The 25,983-nt window shown below is 39.9% G+C and overlaps 1 protein-coding gene across 3 annotated transcripts in view; it reads left to right on the top strand.

Annotated features, from left to right (window-relative positions):
- INPP5A (inositol polyphosphate-5-phosphatase A) overlaps positions 1-25,983 on the top strand; it is a 343,269-nt gene that overhangs the window by 101,255 nt on the left and 216,031 nt on the right. For all 3 annotated transcript variants that reach the window (XM_067465755.1, XM_067465756.1, XM_067465757.1), the window contains exon 3: positions 20,952-21,052. In XM_067465755.1, the coding sequence (XP_067321856.1) occupies positions 20,952-21,052 (101 nt within the window). The remainder of the gene's footprint in view (positions 1-20,951; positions 21,053-25,983) is intronic.

Below are 25,983 nucleotides of genomic sequence, written 5' to 3'. Positions count from 1 at the left end.
CAGTTTGCTCCAAAGAAATGGGAAATTATTGTTTCCATTTGATGTTTGATGTTTTGTCTTATGTCTGTTATAACAGGCTGTGCTTTTTATTTAATTTTAGTTTGTTAAGTTATAATTTGTATTTATATGTTGGGTTGTATAAATTTTGTTAGTATGGATGTATTCAATGTTTGCCTTTTATGTTTGGAATCCGCCCTGAGTACCTTTGGGGAGATATAGCGGAATATAAATAAAGTTGTTGTTGTTGTTGTTGTTGTTGTTGTTGTTATTTTCTCTCTAGCACCTCCTTGTGGCCTCCTTCCAGATAATGGAACAGTGCCCAAGGGTGGTCTCAGGAGCCAAGTGATGCAGTTGCTGGACGGGAACAATAATCTTACAGTCAGTCCCAAAATTTCTTGCATTGCAGTAACTTAAAACTTCAGTTGAGCATTTAGAAATACAATTCAGGCATCCAAAGATGCAAGCAAGGCTAGGAAGAGATCGCACATACAGCAAATTGGCAGTTTCTTGGTATGAATGATTTTTATTGGCTTATCCTGCAACATTGGACTATGATTCTGTAAAGCAAAGTTTGATTCTCCACTCATGCATGGATGTTCACTGAGTGGTCTTGGACAAGTCACTCACTCCCAGCTACAGAAAATCTTATCATAGGGGTCACCATAAGTCAAAAATAACGTTAAGGCATTCAACAATAGTTTATACCCCAGCAATACAAAAGCAGCCATGGATTTTTTGAGGATAGATATGTACTGAGTACACCCCCCCCCCCCCCAATTTCCAATAAATTACTCTGATATTAATATTAGATTGCAAATTGCAGTAATAAGTTAGAAAATGTATAGCTACCGTACTCTCCTTTTCTCCCTCTTCTATGTAGTAGTTGTTGTTGGTGTTGTTGATGTTGTGCATTTTCAAGCCTTTTCCAATTTGTGGTGAATCATAGAATCATAGTTGGAAGAGACCTCATGGGCCATCCAGTCCAACCCCCTGCCAAGAAGCAGGAAAATCGCATTCAGAGCACTCCCGACAGATGGCTTTCTGTTTAAAAGCCTCCAAAGAAGAAGCCTTCACCACACTCCGGAGAGTTCCACTGCTGAGCAGCTCTCACAGTCAGGAAGTTCTTCCTAATGTTCAGATGGCATCTCCTTTCTTGCAGTTTGAAGCCATTGTTCCACGTCCTAGGCAGCAGAAAATAAACTTGCTCCCTCCTCCCTATGACTTTCCCTCACATATTTATATATGGCTATTCCCCCCGGGGTGAGAAGGGCGGGGTATAAGTAAGTGAAATAAAATAAATAAATAAATATCATGTCTCCTCTTAGCCTTCTCTTCTTCAGGCGAAACATGCCCAGCTCCTTAAGCCACTCCTCATAGGGCTTGTTCCCCAGACCCTTGATCATTTTAGTTGCCCTCTTCTGGACACATTCCAGCTTGTCAATAACTCTCTTCAATTATTGTGCCCAGAATTGGACACAGTATTCCAGGTGTGGTCTAACCAAGGCAGAGTAGAGGGTTAGCATGACTTCCCTGGATCTAGCCACTAGACTCCTATTGATGCAAGTCAAAATCCCATTCCATACCTGGGAAAACAGGTGATTCACCCCTAGCTTCAAGGTCTGCACAGGAAACAGGGAAGGGACACAGGTTGTACTACCCTCCTTTTAGGTGCGGTGGTAGGTTGTATATCGCTTATCCAAAACATCCGTACCCAAAAGTCACCAGTCAACTCATGATGACCCCAATTCAGATGGTTTCCTTAGGCAAGGAATACTCAGAAGTGGTTTTGCCAGTTTCTTCCTCTGAAATATAGCCTGCAGCACCTAGTATTCATAGGCGGTCTCCTTTCAAAGTATTATCAAGGGCTCACCCTGCCGAGCTTCTAAGGTTAGATGAGGTCTTGTGCCTTAGTGAATTATGCCTAGTGATTTTAATGAAATCACAACTGCATCACGGTTTTATTACCTACATGATTGTATTGCATGTTCTGGTTTTTAGCACCGCAGTATTGTAAACTAGCTTAGGATTTCTGAAATGAAAAGTACAAAAAAAATTAAATGAAAAGTGATGTTATTAAAATAGTAAGCATTGCTTTAAAATTTGTGTGGAGTACAAGAGTTTTTATTTTCCGTTGTCAACACTTTGATGTAATTTGTTCCTAATTTTAGCTGTAATTGGTTAGAAATTCCAAGCCTGACCAGAGTTGTGTGACTTATTAAACAACTAAGATATTTACTCCATGTCACTTGTGTTGAGGTTGATATTTCTCATGTGATATGAATAAATAGTTGACTGTAGTTAACTCTAGCAGTTATCATTTGTGGGTTCAGGGGTGGAGTGAATCTGCTCCAGCTTTTAGTTTACATCTTAAAGTACTTGTTCAAGGTACTAAATATGTTTTGGCAATTGAATTCAGCATGTTGGATAGCACCTCTAAATTTCAGGAAAAAACAAAGAGCCTTCCTATTCCCACAAAATTGCATAACTGCCCCAGGCACCTATAACACTATGTAACAAAATTTGAAAAAAAAAATCTGTTTCTGGTTTGAAAGTGTTATTTATGTGGAAGTTACTTTGAAAGTAGTTGTTATACTCCATAAACTTTGTTTTTGTGGTTGCCACAACTATGTTGAATTGGTTGAGACTTAAGAAGAGTTGGACACGATTTTATCATCACGAACGGCTTTTATGTAATTTTATGTAATTTATGTAATGTAATTGGTAACTTAATGTTGTGTATTATGTTTTAGATTTTCAGTGTTAGCACTGAATCTTTGCTGTTAGCTGGTTGAGTCCCTCTGCAGAGATAGAGAAGATCGGGATATAAAAGTTTTAAATAAATAAATAAGAAAATATTCACTGAAAAACTAGCAAAATGTGCTGCGGGATGTCCCACAAAACATTTTTTTTGCAGTTTAATAAACTTTTCTCATGTTTTCGTGATAGAACCAAATAGGAAATGACAATTATAACCCAGGAACAAAAATAATCGTGTTAAATACTGTAATCCTTGAAATTTATTTCTGTGTTTTGCAAGTTCTGTGCACACATTCTGATCAGTTCCCAATTTTGTATGGAAATATGGGGGGGGGGGGGCAGTTTAAGTATACATATCACATGTGGTCAAAATTGCTCTATACATTATTTATTTATTATTATTTATTTAAAACTTTTATATCCCGATCTTCTTAACCTCCTTAGAGGGACTCAGACCGGAATACAGCAAGGATGCAATGCTAATAGTACAATCTAAAAACGTCATATAATAACGAGTTAAAATATATATCGATTAAAATTACAAATAAGCCAAATCGCCAAGATAAAATCCTGTCCAACTCAATAAAAATAAAACGGAATAGAATTAAAAAAAAACATAGAATCACAGAGTTGAAAGAGACCCAAGGGCCATCCAGTCCAACCCCTGCCATGCAAGAAAACACAATCAAAGTGTAGCCACAAATGACCATTAAGCCACTGCTTGAAAACCTATAGAGAAAGAAACAGGAAATTATTTCTAATTTTTAAATGAAATGGCTTTTTTCTGTAGTTTGAATCCATTGCTTCAAAGTTTCTGGAGTGGCAGAAAATAAATTTTCTCCATCTTCAATATGACATCTTGCATTTGTCCCCGTTGAACTTCATTTTGTTAGATGGGACAAAACTAACAAAATGAAGTTCAATGGGGACAAATGCAAGATACTCCACTTTGGCAGGAAAACGAAATGCAAAGATACAGAATGGAGGACGCCTGGCTCGAGAGCAGTACGTGTGAAAAAGATCTTGGAGTCCTTGTGGACAACAAGTTAAACATGAGCCAGCAATGTGATGTGGTGGCAAAAGAAGCCAATGGGATTTTGGCCTTCATCAATAGGAGTCTAGTGTCTAGATCTAGAAAAGTAATTCTACCCCTCTATGGTTAGACCACACCTGGAATATTGTGTCCAATTCTGGGCACCACAATTCAAGAGAGATATTGACAAGCTGGAATGTATCCAGAGGAGGGCGACTAAAATGATCATGGGTCTGGAGAACAAGCCCTATGAGGAGCGGCTTAAGGAGCTGGGCATGTTTAGCCTGAAAAAGAGAAGGCTGAGAGGAGATATGATAGCCATGTATAAATATATGAGAGGAAGTCACAGGGAGGAGGGAGCAAGCTTGTTTTCTGCTTCCCTGGAGACTAGGACGTGGAACAATGACTTCAAACTACAAGAAAGGAGATTCCATCTGAACATGAGGAAGAACTTCCTGACTGTGAGAGCCGTTCAGCAGTGGAACTCTCTGCCCCAGAGCGTCGTGGAGGCTCCTTCTTTGGAAGCTTTTAAACAGAGGCTGGATGGCCATCTGTCAGGGGTGATTTGAATGCAATACACCTGCTTCTTGGCAGGGGGTTGGACTGGTTGACCCATGAGGTCTCTTCCAACTCTTTGATTCTGTGATTCTATGATTCTATGATTCTTTCCAAATTTTAAAAATCGCTATCATATCACTGCTCTAGCACCCTAAGCTGTTCCTTGTAGGGTTTGGCTTCCAGACCTTTTGTCATTTTGGTAGCCTTCCCCTGGATATGTTCCAGATGCCAGGAAGTGGACACAGTATTCCAGGTGTGGTCTAACCAAAGAAGACTAGAGTGGTAATATACCTCCCCTCTATCTAAACACTGTAATTCTGTATAATGTTCTTGTTCAGAACGTACCCAAAATAGTTGATGGATTGTTGTCTGGAACTAGACGACAACCTTCAATTTGCTGTCATCAGATAACTCATCAAATTTGGTGCCTCTGTAATCCAGCACATGTGTTTGTATAGTATACTAGACAGAGAAACTTGCATTTTTTAAATTACAGGTATAGATTAGCTCGAAAGCATATGGAGTCATGTCAAAATCTGCCATCACATTACAGTGCCATCACAATACCACAAACCTCAACACTTCTTTCAGAAAGTGATCTGTTACAGATTTGGTTCAGAAATAATAGAATTACTGCAAGTGTTGATTTTATTTGCAGATAGACATGATGCAATCTGACACACCCTGTAACTGTCTGACAGTTTTTTCCATTCTGTAATGCTGCTCCTTATTTACACTATGGGCTGTGGTCTTATATACTTAGCAAGGAATAAGCTCCTTTAACACAGCAAGGATTTGCATGCAAAGAAAGACTGAGAGTGCTGCATTCTGAGCAACTGAGACTACGATTGTATTCATGGTTATTTGGGAATAGGCTGCCCTGTTGAAAGTACAACACAGAGCTGAACAGGGCTTGGGAATGAAGCTTATCACCACCTACCTCCCAGCTCCAAAGCTTGGCTTTGTCACTGATAGAAGGGCATGAATCAAAGAGGCATGGCTCTGAAGGAAAACAATTTGATGATAAAGGCACTTGGAGTTGGTAAAAAGTCATTGTTCAAAAGGAGTTAACCATTGACGCTCTCTGAGACTGAGAGAGTGTGATTCATTCAAAGTCATCGAATGAGTGTCCAAAGCTCAGGGCTTATTAAACTTTTTCCACTCAGAACCCCTTTCCATCTTTAATATAACATTGGATATAGGTAAAGGTATTTTCCTGACATTAAATCTAGTTGTGTTCAACTCTGGGGGTTGGTGCTCATCTCCATTTCTAAGCCAAAGAGCCGGCATTGTCCGTAGACACCTCCAAGGTCATGTGGCCAGCATGACTGCATGGAGCACCGTTACCTTCCCACCGGACCGGTACCTATTGGTCTACTCACATTAGCATGTTTTCAACTGCTAGGTCAGCAGAAGCTGGGGCTAACAGCGGGAGCTCACACTGCTCCCCAGATTCAAACCTGCGACCTTTTGATCAGCAAGTTCAGCAGCTCAGTGATTTAACCCACTGTGCCATCAGGGGCTCCTGACATTGGGTATAAGTAAAGGTAAAGATTTCCCCTGACATTAAGTCTAGTTGTGCTGGAGGGTGGTGCTCACCTCAATTTCTAAACCAAAGAGCTGGCATTACGGACAATGCCAGTAATGCCAGGTCATGTGTCTGGCATGACTGCATGGAGCGTCGCTACCTTTCCACAGAAGCGGTACCTATTGGTCTACTCACATTTGCATGTTTTCCAACTGCTAGGTTGGCAGACCTGGGCCTAACAGCAGGAGCTCACCCTGCTTCCTGGATTTGAACTGCCAACCTTTCAGTCACCAAGTTCAGCAGCTAAGCAGTTTAACCCGCTGTGCCACCGAAGTATGACCTTGGGTATAGGTATATAAAATAAGTATTCAAATCAAATATTTACTGATAACAAAACAACATTCTGCAAAACAACATTCTGCAACATTCTTGCTAAACAGGCTGATTTCCCTTCTTATGAAGTACAGCTGAAGCATTTTCTGCAGAGTCCACTGTAAACACAGCACATTGTTGCCAACAGATACGTGCAAATATCCCGGTGGCATTCAGGAAACTTTTGACTGTCGCCAAAGTTTTTGTGACCCCAACATTGACATAAGCGGGCCGCATTTGGAGTTGGGACTCACTGTTTAAGAATCAGTGCCATAGCTGAGCGAGCTTAATCCAAAGTTCAAACTACTGCACTGCACTGCTTCTCTGGGCGACAGATAAGGAAGAATAGTATTAGGGCACTGACCCAAACAAATAAAAATTCTCCCTCTCACTGAAGCTTCCTTTCCTTGTTTACCCATGTTTCTAGTATTACATGGGAGGGGGCAGAGAGAAGTGCAATAAAACTGGTTTTATTTTTACTGGGATGGGAGAGGATCAGGCTATACTGACTTCAGTAGGTTCTGTCTTCCCACGCTGTCACCTTCTCTCTTTCATCCGGCAATTCTTTGTTTAGATGGAGAAGGGTGAGACATCTTTTTGCAAATTGTGTTCTTTCAGTAGGCAAGAGCTAATTATCCTCTTTTTGAATGCTTAATTGTTTTCTTTCCTTTTGGACATTTTCTTTCTTCTCAGTCTTTTGAATATATCTTGTAGTGGCTCATTTTTAATCATGAGATGAAGGTTGCTATTTAAAATTAGTCCCCGTCCCGTTTGCTTTGCCAAATTCAATTCAGAATGCACCGGAAAGACAGATTATGTTGTTTACTGGCACCATAATTGAAAATTATACTTCAAAAAAAGTCATTTGGTCTGTAGAACTACATTTCGCATTGGCTTTTTTACCCACATTACATTTCACATTGGCTTTTTTACCCTGGTGGCATAGCGGGTTAAACCGCTGAGCTGCTGAAGTTGCTTGTCAAAAGTTTGGGGGTTTGAATCTGGGGGGGGGGGGTGAGCTCTTGCTATTAGGCCCAGCTTCTGCCAACCTAACTGTTTGAAAACATGCAAATGTGAGTAGATCAATAGGAACTGCTTCTGCAGGAAGGTAACGGCACTCCATGCAGTCATGCTGGCCACATGACCTTGGAGGTGTCTATGGACAACACTGGCTCTTTGGCTTAGAAATGGATATGAGCTCCAGAGTCTGGCACAACTAGACTTAATGTCAGGGGAAACCTTTACCTTTACCTTTCCTTTACCCACATCTTTTTGTGGGAGAAGACAGTGTAGCAAGATACTAGAAAACTAGTATCTGTCATGTACCATGTTCTGCAGTTGATGATGGTGGTTGGTGACAGTAGGCTTAGCAGTTGGTGATGGAAGGGTCAATGTAAGTCTTAGTTCTAAAGGGTTGAGTAATCTGTATGTAATAGTTCATGGGTGAAAGCAATTAATGGTGGAGGTATGCAAGAGATGAGCTAGCCTTGGGACTGATCTTTGGGAGAAAAGCATTTGTTTTATCTTGGTGGTAGATGCTGCTGGTTTCCCCCCAGGTTTGTGGATTTTTGGTATCCTGACCTGTCTCTTGAACCCTGGAACCTTGACTCTCTGGATTGGCTTTTGACTACAGTATAGACTCTTGATCCCTGGACTTTGCTCATTGAACTCGCGGCATTTGACCGCTGGGCTGGACTTTTTGACTACGGTGTTATTTTGAACATTTTGAAGAATGTTTGCTGTCAGTTTTGTTTTATATTCTGTGTCTGAGTGCTATCTTTATGTTTTGTGTTTTGGACTATTAGAACAGCCAGAAAGTAAGTGCTGCTTTAATTAAATTGTTTAACACAAACTGGGAGTTCGTTTGGTTCATCTCTACCTGAATAAGGCAGACCCCTGGCATCGTGGCAGTATCTTGGCTAGGTGGGTGCTTCAAACTCTGAGGCTGAATCTACACTGTTGTGTTGATGCAGTGTGACACACTTTTAATTGCCACGGCTCAGTGCTATGGAATCATGGGAGTTACAGTTTGGTGAGGCATCGACACCCTTTAGCAGAAAAGGCTAAAGCAGTGGTTCTCAACCTGTGAGTCCCCAGGTGTTTTGGCCTACAACTCCCAGAAATCCCAGCCAGTTTACCAGCTGTTAGGATTTCTGGGAGTTGAAGGCCAAAACACCTGGGGACCCACAGGTTGAGAACTACTGGGCTAAAGGCATTGGAAAACTGCAATTCCCACAATTCCATAGCTCTGAGTCATGGCAGTTATAGTGATGTCAAACTGCATCAATTTTTATTGTAGTCACTGCACTATATTAAGCTTTAAGGAAAGATTTTCATCATTTTTGCAGGTGAATAAGTTTTTTTCCCATTTTACTTCCCACTCCCACTGCAGAAAAAGAATGGTTCCTTATTGGGAGATAGTATTATACAAGTAATAATCTACAACTACCTGCAATGTGCAACATGCAAGAATAAGGATTACCGTGTGGTTTGAACGAGCTGAAAGTCAAGAACATACGGATAAAATAGACATAAGGAGGAAGAACAAATAGAAAATTGTCTGAACAAGTTGGTGGCATTTACTGTTGGCAGGGTATCAACAGCAGTTTCCTCGTAATACAAACATAAGCACTACAATGCTCTGAACTCACATACCCTTGTTTGCATTCCTTACATCTTGAAACCTGACGAGCCATTATCAAGAAGTACGCCTTTTCCAAGTGATGTATCACTGCCATGTTTCAAGGCCCTTATAAAGATTGAGAAGGCATTCATATTTGAATCACTACACCTTCATTTTAAGTGGATGACACATATGCTCTATTGCTGTAAGTGTTAGTGCCCCATCTCCCTGCAGTAGCACTTTGTTGGGATTTCTTTGGTAGAATTCATTATTTTCCCTCTTCAGATATATCCTTAGATGAATTTTTTGTAGACTGTTGTACATTTTGTCTCTTGAAATCACAGATCTCTTGCTGCAGGTAAGTTATTATACTATGTAACACGATTTTTGTTCCTGGGTTATAAATGTCATTTCCTGACTGGTTATGTCATAAAAACTTGGAAAAGGTTTATTACACTGCAAAAACTGGAGTATAACAATTACTTCCAAAGTAAGTACCACACAGTGAAACAGGAAATAACACTTTCAATCCAGGAACAGATCCCCCCCCTAAAAAAATTGTTACATTTTTTTCATGTCCAGAGCAACTTGAGAAACTGCAAGTCGCTTCTGGTGTGAAAGAATTGGTCGCCTGCAAGGACGTTACCCAGGAATGCCCAGTTGTTTGATGTTATACCATCCTATGAGAGGCTTCTCTCTTGTTCCCACAGAAGCTGGAGCTGACAGATGGGAGCTCACTCATTCTCGCTGATTCAAACCGCTGACCTTCAGGTCTGCAGTTCAGCCAGCACAAGAGTGCAACCCACTGTTTCTCAACCTGGGGGTCAGGACCCCTGGGGGGGTCGCAAGGAGGTGTCAGAAGGGTCGCCAAAGACCATCAGAAAACACAGTATTTTCTGTTGGTCATGGGGTTCTGTGTAGGAAGTTTGGCCCAATTATGTTGTTGGGCCAAACAACATAATTGGGCCATAATTGGGGTTCAGGATGCTCTTTGATTGTAGGTGAACTATAAATCCCAGCAACTACAACTCCCAAATGTCAAGGTCTATTTCCCCCAAACTCCACCAGTATTGAGTATTCGTGCCAAGTTTGGTCCAGATTTATCATTTTTTGAGTCCACAATGCTCTCTGGATGTAGGTGAACTACAACTCCCAAACTCAAGGTCAATGCCCACCAAACCCTTCCAGTATTTTCTTTTGGTCATGGGAGTTCTGTGTGCCAAGTTTGGTTCAATTCTATCGTTAGTGGGGTTCAGAATGCTCTTTGATTGTACGTGAACTATAAATCCCAGCAACTACAACTCCCAAATGAGAAACTCAATCCGCCCCCAATCCCAACAGTATTCAAATTTGGATGTATTGGGTATTTTGTGCCAAATTTGGTCCAGTGAATGAAAATACATCCTGCATATCAGCTATATACATTAAGATTCATAACAGTTATGAAGTAGCAACAAAAATAATGTTACAGTTGGCGGTCATCACAACATTAGGATTGTATTAAGGGGTCGTGGCTTCGGAAGGTTGAGAAACACAGGTGTAACCCATTGCGCTAGCACTATAATTTTTTGTTACATAATGTTGCAATATGTTATAATGTTACATAAAGTTACATTATGTTATAGTACTCACTGGTTATGTTGCTTGATGTGTGACCTTGATGCTTGTGTGGCTTGATGCTCCTTAAATTTTTGAATTCATTTGGGAAATTCATTTGGGGAAAGGATGATTTAGAAATATTTTAAATTCATGATATAAAAGTAAAGCAGGTTGAGGAGCAAATACATTTTTAGCTTACACAGGGGCTTCTGTATCTCCTGCTACAAAAGGGAATGTTTACCCAAATAAAATCTTGTGGCCCTCTAATGCTTCGTTCTCCAAGTAATTTGTTTCATCATTATATGTAAATGCCTTCTTCATTGTTGTAATGGGGTAATCAGGAAAAACCATTTCCTAAAATAGTTTTCTCTAAATTGTAAAAGTTAATGGACCTTTGGAGCATGTCCTTTTCCCCCTTAAGGCTGATGAAAATGTAATTTAGTATTTTCTGTAATTATTAATTAGAAGCACCTCTATTTATGGCCATGTCACTGTTTTGACGGTTTAAAGTACATACATTGTCATACACCTTTCTATTTATCAATCAATCAATCAATCAATCAATCAATCAATCAATCAAACTTTTTTATATTTGTTTGTTTACTAGCCGTCCCCTGCCACACGTTGCTGTGGCCCACATGGGGTTCTGTGTGGGAGGTTTGGCCCAATTCTATCGTTGGTGGGGTTCAGAATGCTCTGTGATTGTAGGTGAACTATAAATCCCAGCAACTACAACTCCCAAATGACAAAATCCATTTTTTGAGTGAAGGACATACATTGGGTTATTAGGTGTCTTGTGTCCAAATTTGGTGTCAATTCGTCCAGTGGTTTTTAAGTTCTGTTAATCCCACAAACGGACATTACATTTTTATTTATATAGATTTATATTTTGTCTCTCTCACAAAATGGGATTCAAAATGTCTTAAAAGCTGGGAACCGACTGACCACATCTGTTGTGATTATGAAGCACAAAAATGTCATTCCTATTTATGTCCTTTGATCCTGACCCATTTAATCTTGCTAGAATTAAACCTTATTTATGTATCTATGGCGGTAGTACACACTAGGCTATTAAGGTTGTTTTATATTTTGGGTTAAACAGTGGCAACTCTTGATTTAATTTCAGATGCATAACTCCTTTGCTTGTTTTAGCACATATCTTATCTATCGAGAGCAGAAAGTAATAATGACCCCTTCTACATTGTCATATAAATCCAGATTATCTGCTTTGAACTGGATTATATGGCAGTGTAGACTCATATAATCCAGTTTAAAGCAGATAATGTGGATAATTTGTTTTGATAATCTGAATTATATGCCAGTGTAGAAGGGGCCTGCCCTCTTACCAAACTACAAGTCTCAGGATTATATTGTGCCATGACAATTAAACTGCTATCAAACTGCATTAATTCTACAGTGTAGATGCACACTTCGGCCCCTTCCACACAGCTGAATAAAATCCCACATTATTTGCTTTGAACTGGAATATATTTCAGTGTGGACTCAGATAACCCAGTACAAAGAAGGTATTTTGGGATTTTTTTCCTTGAACTTATATCGTTCCTTCCCACTAGCACTTTTTAATGCCAAATTCCACTTTAGTAACTGTTTCTTCTCTCTCTCTCTCTCTCTCTCTCTCTCTCTGTGTGTGTGTGTGTGTGTGAGAGAGAGAGAGAGAGATGGAGAAGTAATAAATCATTGCTATGTTGTTTTTACTGAATAGTTAGCTGCCTTGTTTGCCTCTTTTCATTCCCTTTTAACTTAAATATAAAGCCGCTCAGCCAAAAGGTGCTGATTTGACTGCAACAAACAGGAAAACATTCTTTATATTTCTATGTTTGTCTTGGACTTAATTGTGCCCCACAGTTACCACTGATTGAGATCCATTGTTTTTTTCAATGTGTTGCCAGCCCTCAATGCACAGGTAAATAGTAATTAAATATTGACCTGCGGCTTCGGGTTAGACTCAAATACTTCATTAATGGGATGCCTACATAGGGGTGCTGATTTTAAAATCTTTCCCTTTTAATTAACTCATTAGGTTCTGACAGGTGTTTTGCTTCAATGAGTTTATTTCGGAGCGAGAGCCAACACTAGATTCAACATATTAGGTTGCTGAATTTATTTTGGATTGCCCTTCATATGAATAGATTTCAACAGAAATCTATTCATATGAAGGGCATATGAATAGATTTCAACAGTACCATAGAAACATATTATTTATTTATTTATTCACAGTATTTATAAATATAAATAAATTTATATTTATTTATTTATTTATTCACAGTATTTATATTTCTCACCCCGCAGTGGACTCAGGGCGGATCACAATGCACATATACATCGCAAGCATTCAATGTCATAGGCGCACAACATATATAGACAGAAACACAGAGGCTATTTAAGTTTTCAGCTTCATGAGGGTATGGTTTTTTAATTCTGGCCACCGGGGGAGCTGTTGCTTCACCATCCATTTGTGACACCGATGGAGTACTTCCTCATTCTTTTGCACGCAGGCTGCTGGAGAGTTTTATGGTATCGTAAATTAGCCTCCTCACATAAGTGGTACCTAAATTTCCTACTTGACAGATGCAACTGTCTTTTGATCTGCAAAGGTCAACAGCAAGCTAGACAAATGGTCAGGAGCTTACTCCGATCCAGGCTGGCTTCAAACTCATGACCTTTCCGTCCATAGTGATTTTAATGCAGCTGACTCCCAACCAGCTGTGCCACAACCTGGTCCATAGATTCTTGTTATTGAATCTATGTCTCCCAGGGGTTACATATTTACATTGAGATCCCTCTCTATTCTTGCAGCTGAGAACCAATGTATGTTTTCAGGATGATGGAAAATGCAAGAGAGTTGAAGGAACTTTGTATATTTGAACAACCACTCCTTAAGATCACCGTTAAAATTAGCTTTCTGCAAAATGTGACCTTGATTATAGTTTCTTTAAAGCAAGATTTGCCAGGAAAAATCATGTAGGGAACATCCCACTTAATTGCTATGTAGCCATTGGGCATATGAGCTCCGAACTTAGGTTTCCTTGGTCACAATGTAGTCTGTCATTTTATTTCTAAAATACACCTTTGGCTTGTTTAATAACCATATATTGAAATCCAATGTGGGTGTGCCATTTCCTTCTGGGCAGAGAGCAGAATAAAATAAAAAATAGTATGCTTGTGTAGAGGCCAAGCTACTGCAGAAATGTTATTCTGGTTTCGAGGATGAATGCCCATTTTTTCGTGTCCTTCATTGGAGGTTTTTAAGCAGAGGCTGTGTGACCATCTGTCTGGTCGCTTTGATATTGTATTCCTGCATGTCGGAATAAGGTTGGACTGGATGGCACTTGTGTTCTCATTTGGCTCTGATTTTTTGAAATAACCTGGCCAGATTAGACCTCTAGTTAATGGATCCTTAACTCATTGTCTCTTGGTGTAGTCTCAGTCCAGATTTGAACCTTATGCCTATTCCAATCAGAGATTACTCCTTACATGGCTGGATATCAGGTATGGATTCCATATGGACCAGGATCATAGAAGGTTGAAAAGAATAGCCCTGCCCTTCAGACTAAGTTTCCTATATGGATAGGATTTCCTTGCTCATTGTTTGAGTGAGGCTGCACCTAATTTTATCAACTGTGAAAGATTCTTGTCTTTCTGAATTTTTGTTGCATTCACTGTGCAGGCAGTAGTCTCTTCTCTTCTGGTTGGTCTTCTGGTTACAAGCAAATCATGGTCCGACCTTGGGATGATCTTGGCAAGATATGTTCATAGGACCTTCTTCTGAGGCTCAGAGAATACGACTTGGCCAAGATCACCCAGAGGGTTTCCATGATTGAACATGAATTCAAATCTGGTTTCCAGAGTCTAAGGGGCCTTCCATACCCCCCTTAGAGGTGTAGCACAGTTGATAAATCACCAGCAACTATAAGATCTGTCAACCAAAAGGTTTCAAGTTTGAAGCCCCGGGTTGGCATGAGCGGTCGACTGTCACTGTTTACCTAAGTAGTTCGAAAACAGCTTTAGCTGTAATTAGAGAAATTAGGTACTGCTAAAACAAGCAGGGGAAGTGTTTTACAATGCCATAAAGAAAGACTATCAGAAAATGCTGGGCGATCAAAAGCAAGGAGGAAGTCCTGATGGTTCTTCGTCATAAAGAATGAAGCAACAGCAACCCCGCGGCTGGACCACCTTCATTGGCACCCAAAACACTTGGACACTGCGTTGACAACTCCTCCTTTCTTTTTTGTCTGTCTGTGTATTGTCTATACCAGGGGTCAGGAACCTTCGGCCCTCCAGGTGTGGTGGACTTCAACTCCCACAATTCCTTGAGGCTCGGCATTCGCCCCAAAGGCTTACCTTGGCCTCAAGGAATTGTGGGAGTTGAAGTCCACCACACCTGGAGGGCCGAAGGTTCCCCATGCCTGGTCTATACAAAGCAGCATTTAATGTTTGCCATGTATGTGTGCTGTGATCCACCCTGAGTCCCTTTTGAGGTGAGAAGAACGGAATATAAATAAAGCGTTGTGGTTGTGGTTGTGGTTGTTGTTATAACCCAGAATATCAAGACAGGAAATCCCACAATATCTGCTTTGAACTGGAATATATGGCAATGTGGACTGAGATAACCCAGTTGTGGGATTTCCTGCCTTGATATTCTGGGTTAAATGGCTGTGTTGGAGGGCCCTAAGTCTAATGCTGAAAACACCACACCATGCTAGATGCCCCCAATATAGGCCCCAAATATTAATAATTATTGTAAATCGTTTTATACTCAGAAGGAATAGTGCATAAAATAGCAGGCTTTGCACTTTGTGTGTATGGTGCCTTCATATCCATATGCATATCTAGGCATGTGTATGAGAAGCAAAATATATCACTTTGTGCTCCAAACAGGAGGCATCATTGTGACAAGATAACTGTTGGCATCCCTTCCAAGTTGTGATTTCCATGCAGCGGTTAAATATGAGGAAATGATTCCTAACACGGCTTTAAAAAGCTTATCCTACAGGCAAGAATCAGAGATGGGCCAGGAAATAAAGCTGGTTTTGATAAACTGGGATGTACACTAATGTGAAGTAGAGTGACTCATGTGCAAGAGAGCTTGGAGTCTTTCTTTTAAACCTTATATACTCATGTATGAGTCTAGAAATTTAAGTCAAAAAATCAACTCCCAAAATCTCGATCAACTTATCCATAGGTTGGTACAGTATGAATACTGTGCCTTCTCTGAGTAGAGTGGCACAAGCTTATGACCTCATCATATCCCGTACTTTGGGAAGTCTGATCTGGCTACAGTCGTCCACGCTCTGGTCACATCCCGTATAGATTACTGCAATGCACTCTATGTGGAGCTGCCTTTGAAGACGGTTCAGAAACTGCAGTTAGACCAACGGGTGGCAGCCAGGTTACTAACAGGAGCTACATACAGGGAGCATACCACCCCCCTGTTGTGTCAGCTCCACTAGCTGCCTGTCCACTTCCGAGCTCAATTTAAAGTGCTGGTTTTGACCTACAAAGCATCTGCCTCTACGTCCCACCTCATAACCTAAGATCATCCGAGGAGGCTCTGCTCTCGCTTCCACCAACATCGCAAAGGCGGCTGGTGGGGACAAGGGACAGGGCCTTCTTGTCAGTGGTCCCTGCCTGTGGAACGTGCTTCCAAATGAGATACGATCGACCCCATCCCTCCTGGCTTTCAGGAAGAAAGTCAAATTGTGGTTGTGGGAGCAGGCCTTCAGTCAGCAGACATAAAGCTGCATTTCGGTTGAAATGGACTGGAAAGACGATTTACATGAGGATACGGTTTTATTGGTAATTAAGGTTTTATATTGTTTAATTAATGGCTTATGTATTTTATGTATTTTAATGGTTTGATGATTATGTTTAATGGTTATTATATTAATTGTTCATCGAATTGCTGCCTATGTGAGCTGTCCTGAGTCCCCCTTTCGGGATAGAGAAGAGACGGGGTATAAATTCCATCAATAAATAAATAAATATGGGGATAGATTCAGCAGCAAATGACAATCTAGCCCTCGTCACTCACGGAACCAACCAGCTCCCATCAAACAAGGTTGTGCCAGCTCTGTGGATGCAGATGACACGGGAAGCTTTCTGTGTTGCTCAATCTATAGGTGATGCGAGGCATGGGGCACCCGAATCCCCACTCCTCATAGTGAAGCAGAAAGCTGCCTCCTTCTGCTGCCGGCCAGTCTTTTCCGGGAGACCTAAAAGAAACACCAACTTGCTTTTCTCTCTCTCTGCTGTGGCACTGTTTCTGACTTTTTTGAAAGTCTACATGGGGAAATGTCAATGGTTGTGGTCAGGAGCAGCCAGACCCATGGGACGGCACTGGTACTTTCCCCTCTCCATGTAATGATCCTTGATTTATTTATGGTCATGTCAAAATCCATAATTTTCGTCCCAAAACCTGCCCTTGACTTATGCATGAGGTCAATTTATATGTTGGTATATACAGTAGTAGGTCTTATTTAAAACTTAGGACATGTAACAAAGGCTTTACACAAAGCTCTGCAAAGCCTTTGTTCTTTTTTAGTGTGGCTAATTTGGGCACAGTAGCCATTCCTAATGAATTGTATCATGGTGGACTGTAACTGGAATTGTAAAGGTCAAAATAGAGCTTAAACAGAGTCAGCGAAGATATCTCACCAAAAAAGGGAACAAACAGCTCTTTTCCAGAGCTAAGGTTGCAATCATAGAACAAAAGGACATTTGGCCTTGTAGCTGTTCTTCCAAGTCTGAAATGCAACATTCTAACCCAAAGCATCCTTTTAGAATATCACTTGACTGTACACCTAGTATCATTAACCCTTGATTGACAAGCATTCTTTCGATCAGGCGTGATATGCTGACCTTTTCACAAGTTGGATATGATCATTTGAAATTTCAGTTCCTGTAAAAGTACATGGTTTTATATCTGCAAAAGCTCATGTGTACTTTAATGGATACATTGGAGGGTCTTTAAGGATTTCATAAAGATCCTCCAAGATATTTGTGTGTTTTCCAAACACACATTTTTGTTGTTTTTGTGTGCCTTTAAGTTGTTTCATAGAGTTTGTTCAGAGCACATATATCCTGATTTTAATAACACATTGTATACATGTGTATGATTTTAATAACACATTGTATCGTGTGTTTTGTGTGTGTGTGTGAGAGAGAGAATAAGCAAGATAAATTTCTGCTGCTTTATGTTGAAGATAGCTTTCAAATGAAGCTGAAGGCTTTAAACAAGAAGGAAGGAACTAAACACAAAAAAGGAGAGTAATTTTTAAGCTTGTCTGTTATTTTTGTATGAAAGGTGTTTTAAAAAACATAACAGCATAATGACACCAGGTTACCTCTGATTTTGGAAACTAGGCAGGAACAACCTGGTTAACACTTGGATAGGAGACTGCCAAGGAATATCAAGTACTGTGGGCTATATTTCAGAGGAAATGCCTGGCAAACATCACCTCTATGTATTGCTTTTCCAATTTCCCTTCCACACTGCCATATAATTCCAGATTATCTGCTTAGAACTGGATTATATGAGTGAACACTGCCATATAATCCAGTTCAAAGCAGATGATGTGGATTTTATATGGCAGTGTAGATGGAACGTGAGAAGATCCAACCAGTCCAGGAAATAAAGTCCGACTGCTCATTGGAGGGAAGGATAGTAGAGGCAAAGATGAAGTACTTTGGCCACAACATGAGAAGACAGGAAAGCTTGGAGAAGACAATGATGCTGGGGAAAATGGAAGGAAAAAGGAATCGGGGCCAACCAAGGGCAGATGGATGGATGGTATCTTTGAAGTGACTGGCTTGACTGTGAAGGAGCTGGGGGTGGTGACGGCTGACAGGGAGCTCTGGTATGGGCTGGTCCAGGAGATCACAAAGAGTCGAAAGTAACTAAACAAATAAGCAACAACAAAGAAGGGGCTTAAGAAAATTCTATAAAATTTGTGTGGTGGCCATCAGATGACAAAAGATTTAAAATGCACAAACATTTTAAATGGGAGTTTTGGGATATTGTCATATAGGGAAGATTGTCATAATGTTCCTGCAGTGGGAGGACTGTTGGTTCATTTCAGCATGTAACTTCATGCAGAAGTTACCAGTTATCTTCTTTTGTACCTTTCTATTGTAATAGAGGAGCTGGGGGAATCTCGTCTGTATCAGTACCCATTTTGCCTTGAATATTCTCTGTCCATCTCCCTTGATCTCAAGTGAATCTACTCATCATTCTACCCTTCTCTCAATCTGTCTTATCCTGAATTGCCGTTTTAACAAATAAATGAATAAATCTCATGAAGCAGTGCTTGTGGTGACACAACCTAGTTGGTTTTCTGAAGTGTGATTGTTCCTAGAAATGAGATAGAACAAACAGACAGAAGTTTTCAGTAATGGACAACATTTTGGGCAGTTATGCCATATGAAGTCTAAAATATGTGATAGAACCAGTTTGTGAATGCAACTGTATGTATTCAGACCCAGGTAGACTTGGTGTGATGATTTCTATTGTCCCATTGACCCGGAGAGAAGGCAAGAATTCAGGCTTGAATCTGTGCTTCTTCCAGAACAATGAATATTCCTGCTTGAGTCCATAGGTGCTTTCTTATGTAGCCCACAAAATGTTTCTGCCTCTAGCTGGCTATCTGTATTGTATCTTTTCATGACAGTGTTCTATTGTATAGTGACAATAACAACATTCTTTTAACTCGTCCCTTAGGAGGTTTTATTTTCATTTGCTTTTGTTTGTCATGTATAGCAATTGCCAAATTCTCTGTACCATCATATTGTCAGTTTTATTATTATTATTATTATTATTATTATTATTAGCACAACAAGATGAGTCCACAGCAGACACTCTGCTGGCTGTTGTATTGGATCACACGTCGGACACTTCCCAAGTGTCTAGGACAGTGTGATGTATCAGTGAATAATGTGTGTGGATCCCAGTAAAGTGGCCTTTTGCAGCTGGCAGAAGGTAATTTTGTCAGCGCCGATTGTTTTTAAGTGCAGGCCAAGGTCTTTAGGCACAGCACCCAGTGTGCCGATCACCACTGGGACCACCTTTAGTGGTTTGTGCCAGAGTCTTTGCAGAGTCTTTATCCCCACATTAAAAGCATTTCAATGCAATTCAAAATCTAAAAATATACAAACATTAAAACAGAATTAAATGTAAATGTAAAACATGTTCAAAGTTAAAAATCACAGCACCCCCTGACTTGATATTTAAACTCTTCTTCTTTAAAAGCCTGCCTGAATAAAAAGGTTTCAACCTTCAGCCGGAAGGACAGCAGGGAGGGGCAGTTCTGGCTTCCCTGGGCAGGGACTTCCAGAATCGAAGGGTAGCCACTGAGAAGGCCCTATCTCTCGTTCCCACCAACCGAGCTTGAGATGGAGGTGGGACAGAGAAGGGCCTTTCCTGAAGAACTCAGGGCCTGGGCAGGTTTATTGAAGGAGATGCGGTCAGCCAAATAGCCTGCACCTAAGCCATCAGTGACTTTAAAGGTCATAACCAGAATTTTGCTGGTTGCTGTGAGTTTTCCAGGCTGTAAGGCCATGTTTCAGAAACATTCTCTCATGACCACATCTATGACAGGCATCCTTAGAGGTTGTGAAGTCTGTTGGAAACTAGGCAAGTGGGTTTTATATATATATATATATATATAGAGAGAGAGAGAGAGAGAGAGAGAGAGAGAGAGAGAGATTATTTATTTTATTTTACAGTATTTATATTCTACTCTTCTCACCCTAAAAGGAACTCTGGGCGGATCATAGAACACATATATGGCAAACATTCAATGCCAATTATACAATGACAAAATAAATGTATTATATAGGCTTTCCCCCATCTTTCAGCATCTTTGGAGGTCAAAAGATGTGGAATGTCCAGGGTGAGAGAAAGAACAGCAACCCATCTTCTAAAATTCTTCATTTTTTGATTAAATAGTATTTTAGGTGTGAGAAATAAACTCGTACTAAAGTTTTCTTGAATGTGCAGAAAACTTTAAGATGAGTTTTCGGCGCATTCAGGAGTATAAACATTATAGTCAAGTCGCCGTTATGTCTGCTCATCCCATGTATTTCTTGTTGTGGTATCAATCTTTTGCCTGATTAGTAACAAAAATATCCAAATGTGTAATGGGCATGCCATGTTTACCCACAGATCTTTACTTGTCTGCCTCTTTCTTTACTATAGAAAGATTAGATTTGAGTACGAAAAAAATCAATGAAGCAGCCCAATCTCAAAATCTAGTGTAATCTCTAGTGTAATTTCTAGTGTAATCTTGAGAAAAGCACATTATATTTATAAAATGGTAATCTTGCTTTTTCAAGATTTTCAAAAAACTTGCTGAAATAATATTATTTTAATAGAAAATTGGTGTTTACAGCTGTCGATTGTATTTGTAAGATTTGTAATGTGGTCACTGTGCTCATGCCTTGCTTTGTTTTGTTTTGTTTTGCAGGTTGTTCATGCGCACAAGCCACATTTCATGGCATTACACTGTCAAGAGTTTGGTGGGAAAAACTATGAAGCGTCCATGTCTCACGTGGACAAATTTGTTAAGTAAGTAACATGACATATACAATTCAAGTCTAGATTGTGTGCTCCCTTTGCTTAGATTACTGAATTTGGGGAGAGGGGAGATGAGGATGATAAAGGAAGAAAATTGAGACAGCCTTTGAAGTGATAATTTGAAAAGGCTCTCAAACATTTGCTTTCTTTACCATGCAGCATTCTTGCTACCATTTAAATGGCTTAATTTGTTCAATACTTTAAGCATTATGGTCTACGAAGCTCTGGTGTTTTGGTTTAGTTTTACTTTTTAGAATGATGGCATGTGAGTTGATTGATGATGATGATGATGATGATGACGATAATAAACTTTATTTCTACCCCACCACCATCTCCCCAGGGGGACTCGGGCCACTCACAAAAGCACTCAAGGTGCAAACAAATAAACTACAGTAAGTGCATGACCAATATCACAATAATAATAACAATAACAAACATAAAATCATAAATTCACAGTAGTTAAAAATCAAAAAAATGTATCAGTAGCTGCAGATATAAACAAATTACAATCAGTATCAATCAGTCTATAAAGGGTGAGGTGAGATAAACACTAATCCTCAAATATAATCAGTAAGGATTCCTAAACAAAAGTCAAAGACCTGTTTAAAGAGCCAAGTCTTCAAATTGGTTCAAAACTCTTGGAGAGTGGGGGCTAATCTAATCTCCCTGGGGAGGGTATTCCAAAGCTGGGGGGCCACTACCAAGAAGGCCCCCTCTCTTGTCCCCAGTAACTGTGCTTGGGACAGAGGTGGGACCTAGAGAAGGGCCTCCCTGGCAGACCTCAAAGCCCACACTGGTTCATAGAAAGAGATGTGGTCTTGAAGATAGGCTGGACCTGAAGTGTACAGGGCTTTATAGGTGATAACTTGCACTTTGAATTGAGTCCAGAAACTTATAGGCAGCCAGTGGAGCTGTTTTAATAGGGGCCCTCCACATTCCCAGTGGTTTAGAAGCACAGGACTCCTGGAAAAGTGAAAAACAACAAGTAGAAATATTGTTTTTTTTTGGTTTATTTGTTTGTTTTAGTTTGAAATAACAAATAATTTCTCAGATGTCTCCAATGACTACAAGGTCAACTTCTGCTGGAAGCATACTATAGAATTGCAGTGGGGAACCCACAGATTCCTAAAGAGTGTACATTTTAATAAAATATGTGAATAACAAATGCAACACAATTTTTGTCCCTGAGATACAAACATCATTTCCTAATTGGTTCTATCACAAAGCATGGAAAAGGTTTATTAAACTGCAAAAACTTTGTTTATATGGGATATCCTGCATCACATTTTGCTCTAGTTTTTCAATGAATATCTCATTGAGTCTCAACCAATTCAACCTAATTTGAAAACAAATTAATTCTGGAGTATAACAACTACTTTCAAAGTAAGTACCACACAATGAAACAGAAAATACTTTCAAACCAGGAGCAGAATTTGTTTCAATTTACATAGTGCAGTCAAATCTACAAAAGTCACACCTGCAAATGTGGACTGCTACTGTACAAGTTATTTCAGAATCTGAAGGAAATAAGTGGCATAGAGAGTTGGCTTTATGATCGGTCAATCTGACCTGTGTCTAGAAATAGCCCTTCATAATTTGACGCAGAAGCTTTTCCCATCACTTGCAAGCTGGTTATTTTAACGGGAAAATGCTAGAGCTTGGACTGCAATTTTCTGTATATGGAGATTACAATTTACTGCTGAACTATGGTATCTTTATGGAGAGAAATACAAATGATTCTTGCAATCTGCTGGTGTTTGGCTCCAGGACCTACCATGGATGACAAAATTAATCAATGCTTAAGTTCCATTATAGACAATGGTGTAGTAAAATGGAATTCCTCCTTAAAAGTTGCGAAATTAATATTCCTTTATTCATTTAAAAAACATTTTCAAGTTGAATCAATGAATTTTGTGGATAATGGGGGACTAATTGTAGCAATACCCCTTTTAACAAGGGCAGTGTATATTAGGCGTAGATTATAGAATATGTTAGTTTGGTGATGTACCTGACTTTGAAAATTGCTGTATAAATTGTACAAATGTTTGTGTGTGTGTGTCTGTGTGTATATATATATATACACACACACATACATACATACATACACATACATACATAATTACACACAAACATGCATATTTACATGTATGAGCAATATGAGAAATAGTGAGAAGGTAAAGAAATAATGTTGTATTTCATGTTTGACAAGAAAAAATGGAATCCACCAGGCTGTTATTGAAACGGAAACAGATTTTCATAGAATCATAGAGTTGGAAGAGACCTCATGGGCCGTCTAGTCCAACCCCCTGCCAAGAAGCAGGGAAATTGCATTCAAAGCACCCCCGGCAGATGGCCATCCAGCCTCTGTTTAAAAGCTTCCAAAGAAGGAGCCTCCACCACACTCCGGGGCAGAGAGTTCCACTGCTGAACGGCTCTCACAGTCAGGAAGTTCTTCCTAATGTTCAGATGGAATCTCCTTTCTTGTAGTTTGAAGCCATTGTTCTGTGTCCTAGTCTCCAGGGCAGCAGAAAACAAGCTTGCTCCCTCCTCCCTATGACTTCCCTTTACATATTCATACATGGCAATCATGTCTCCTCTCAGCCTTCCCTTCTTCAGGCTAAACATGCCCAGCTCTTTAAGCCACCCCTCATAGGGCTTGTTCTCCAAACCCTTGATCATTGTAGTCACCCTCTGGACACACTCCAGCTTGTCAATATTTCTATTGTGATTTAATGCTTTAAATGTATGTAATTATTGGATTTTATTATGTATTTTATTATGTGTACATTGGAGGCATCATATTGTTGCCGGCTGGAAGGCGCCCTGAGTCCCCCCCCCCCCCCCCCGGGGGGGGAGGGTTTGAGAAGGGCGGGGTACCAATATCTGAAATAATAATAATACAAATAATAAAATACAATTATTTAATATTGTCTTTCTTGAAAGTGTGGAAAACATGTTATCCTTGGCCTCATACATCTCCGTTCAAATTTTGTGGCTTCTGAGCTTTTAACAGAATACCTTATTCACCATTTCAATTTCATATGGAACCCAATGATTTTTGGTTCAGGAATTCTTTGCAAGTCAGCAGCAATGACTGCTATGCCTCTTTTCTCTAATCTTCATTTTATTAATAACATCCCAAAGTGTCGGACTTTTCTGTCCTGTCGAAGGCTTTCATGGCCGGGATCCCTGGGTTGCTGTGAGTTTTCCAGGCTGTATGGCCATGTTCCAGAAGCATTTTCTCCTGACCTTTCACCCACATTTATGGCAGGCATCCTCAAAGGTTGTGAGGTCTTGTGCCCTGCTTGTTTTTTTGCTGGTGAATCCTTTTCAGTCATTACTTTCTCCATATAAACGAATAGGAAAGCATTTCTGGCTGGTGTTTTTTTGCGTAAAATAGTGAAACAGTGCCCTCTGCTGACACGAATCATCAGATATTTGTTTGGTGGCTTTTTAATTGTTTACTGTAGTATTCCATACAATATAAATGCCCCAAAGGCACCAGATCCAGTTGGCCTTGGAACAAGCTAAGCTGGTTCAGCTCTGGTTAATACATGAATGGGAGACTACCAAATATATTTCAGAGGAAGAACCTGTCAAAACAATCCCTGAATATAACTTGTCTGAGAAAGCCCTAGACAATTCATGCGGTTGCCAAAAATCAGCAGGGAATGTGAAGGCAAATACACACATATATTATACAGCAACGTGTCTTCTGTATGTTGTGTATACATTTTATTTTTAGATTTGTTTAATTAATATTTCATTAAAAAGTCATACAGGTATAGGATCGCATCAATATTTCAAAATATCAATAATATTCTGTAAACACTCTTTGTTCCTAAGTTTCCCCACTGATTCGAAAAAAATTAAAAATCTAAACTAACCAACCAGAAGGCTCCACCGTCGGGAATGGGAGAAGAAAGAAAGAGAGAAGACAAAAGCAGAAATAATGATGAAGTTGAAAATAGATATTGACTCATGATAAAGAAGATCGGAAGTTCCAAATTTATTTTTTTAGTATAGCAACCCTGACCCATACCTCCCATATGTTATCCCACTGTATACCCTACCTATACAATCTTTCCCACTCCCTGTATCCATAGGATATGGTTTGAGTTTAAGATACGTATTAACAACTGTAGGTGGGTTGTTGTTTGTATGTTAGAGTTTTTTATGTATGTATAATTTCCATTTTTATCTATGTTCAAAATTTAATTAGCATTATTTTAAAAAATTAAAAATCTATATCTCCCTACCTCCTCTACATAAAGTTTAAAAAGAACAAATAAACATGCTAACCTATCTACCAGCCCCAAAACCTTTCTATGAGAATATGCAGTCAATTTCTCACTATTAAGTATAACTACGCATCTTAACTTGCACCCTATAATACATACTTATTAGGCTTGGGCCTGAATCAATTAGAACGAAAATTATTTGTAATATCCAGTGTCCGTTTCATAAAATCTCTGAAAACAAAACAGGCAAGAGGGAACCGAAAGCTCGGCAAAACAGATTAAGAGAGCCAGACTTTATTGGCTACTGGAGAGGATAGAGTTAAGTCTGCAATATACCTGAGGCAGGGGTCTGCCGTGGGGCTCCTGGTGAAGATGGGATTATTGCAGCATGTTTTTCTCCCTCCCCGATAGCATCAGCATCAGTCCATTTCTTTTTGGAAAGCTTTCTAGGCTCCCTCTCCAGAGAGGGCCCTGCTGGGAACTCGCTTTCCCAGCAGCTCTTGCATGGGGTGGACATTGAAAAGCCTCTGAGAACCTCTTGGAGCATGGTGGTAGTTGAGGTTTTTCTCTGTGTTTATAATACAATAATAATAAACTTTATTTATATCCCACCACAATCTCCCCAAAGGGACTTGGGGTGGCTTACAAGGTGCTCCAGGGTGCACATATAACATACAACAG

This window comes from Anolis sagrei, chromosome 3 (assembly GCF_037176765.1).
Source record: "Anolis sagrei isolate rAnoSag1 chromosome 3, rAnoSag1.mat, whole genome shotgun sequence".
NCBI lineage: Eukaryota > Metazoa > Chordata > Lepidosauria > Squamata > Dactyloidae > Anolis > Anolis sagrei.
This window is presented reverse-complemented; position numbering and strand designations above follow the sequence as displayed.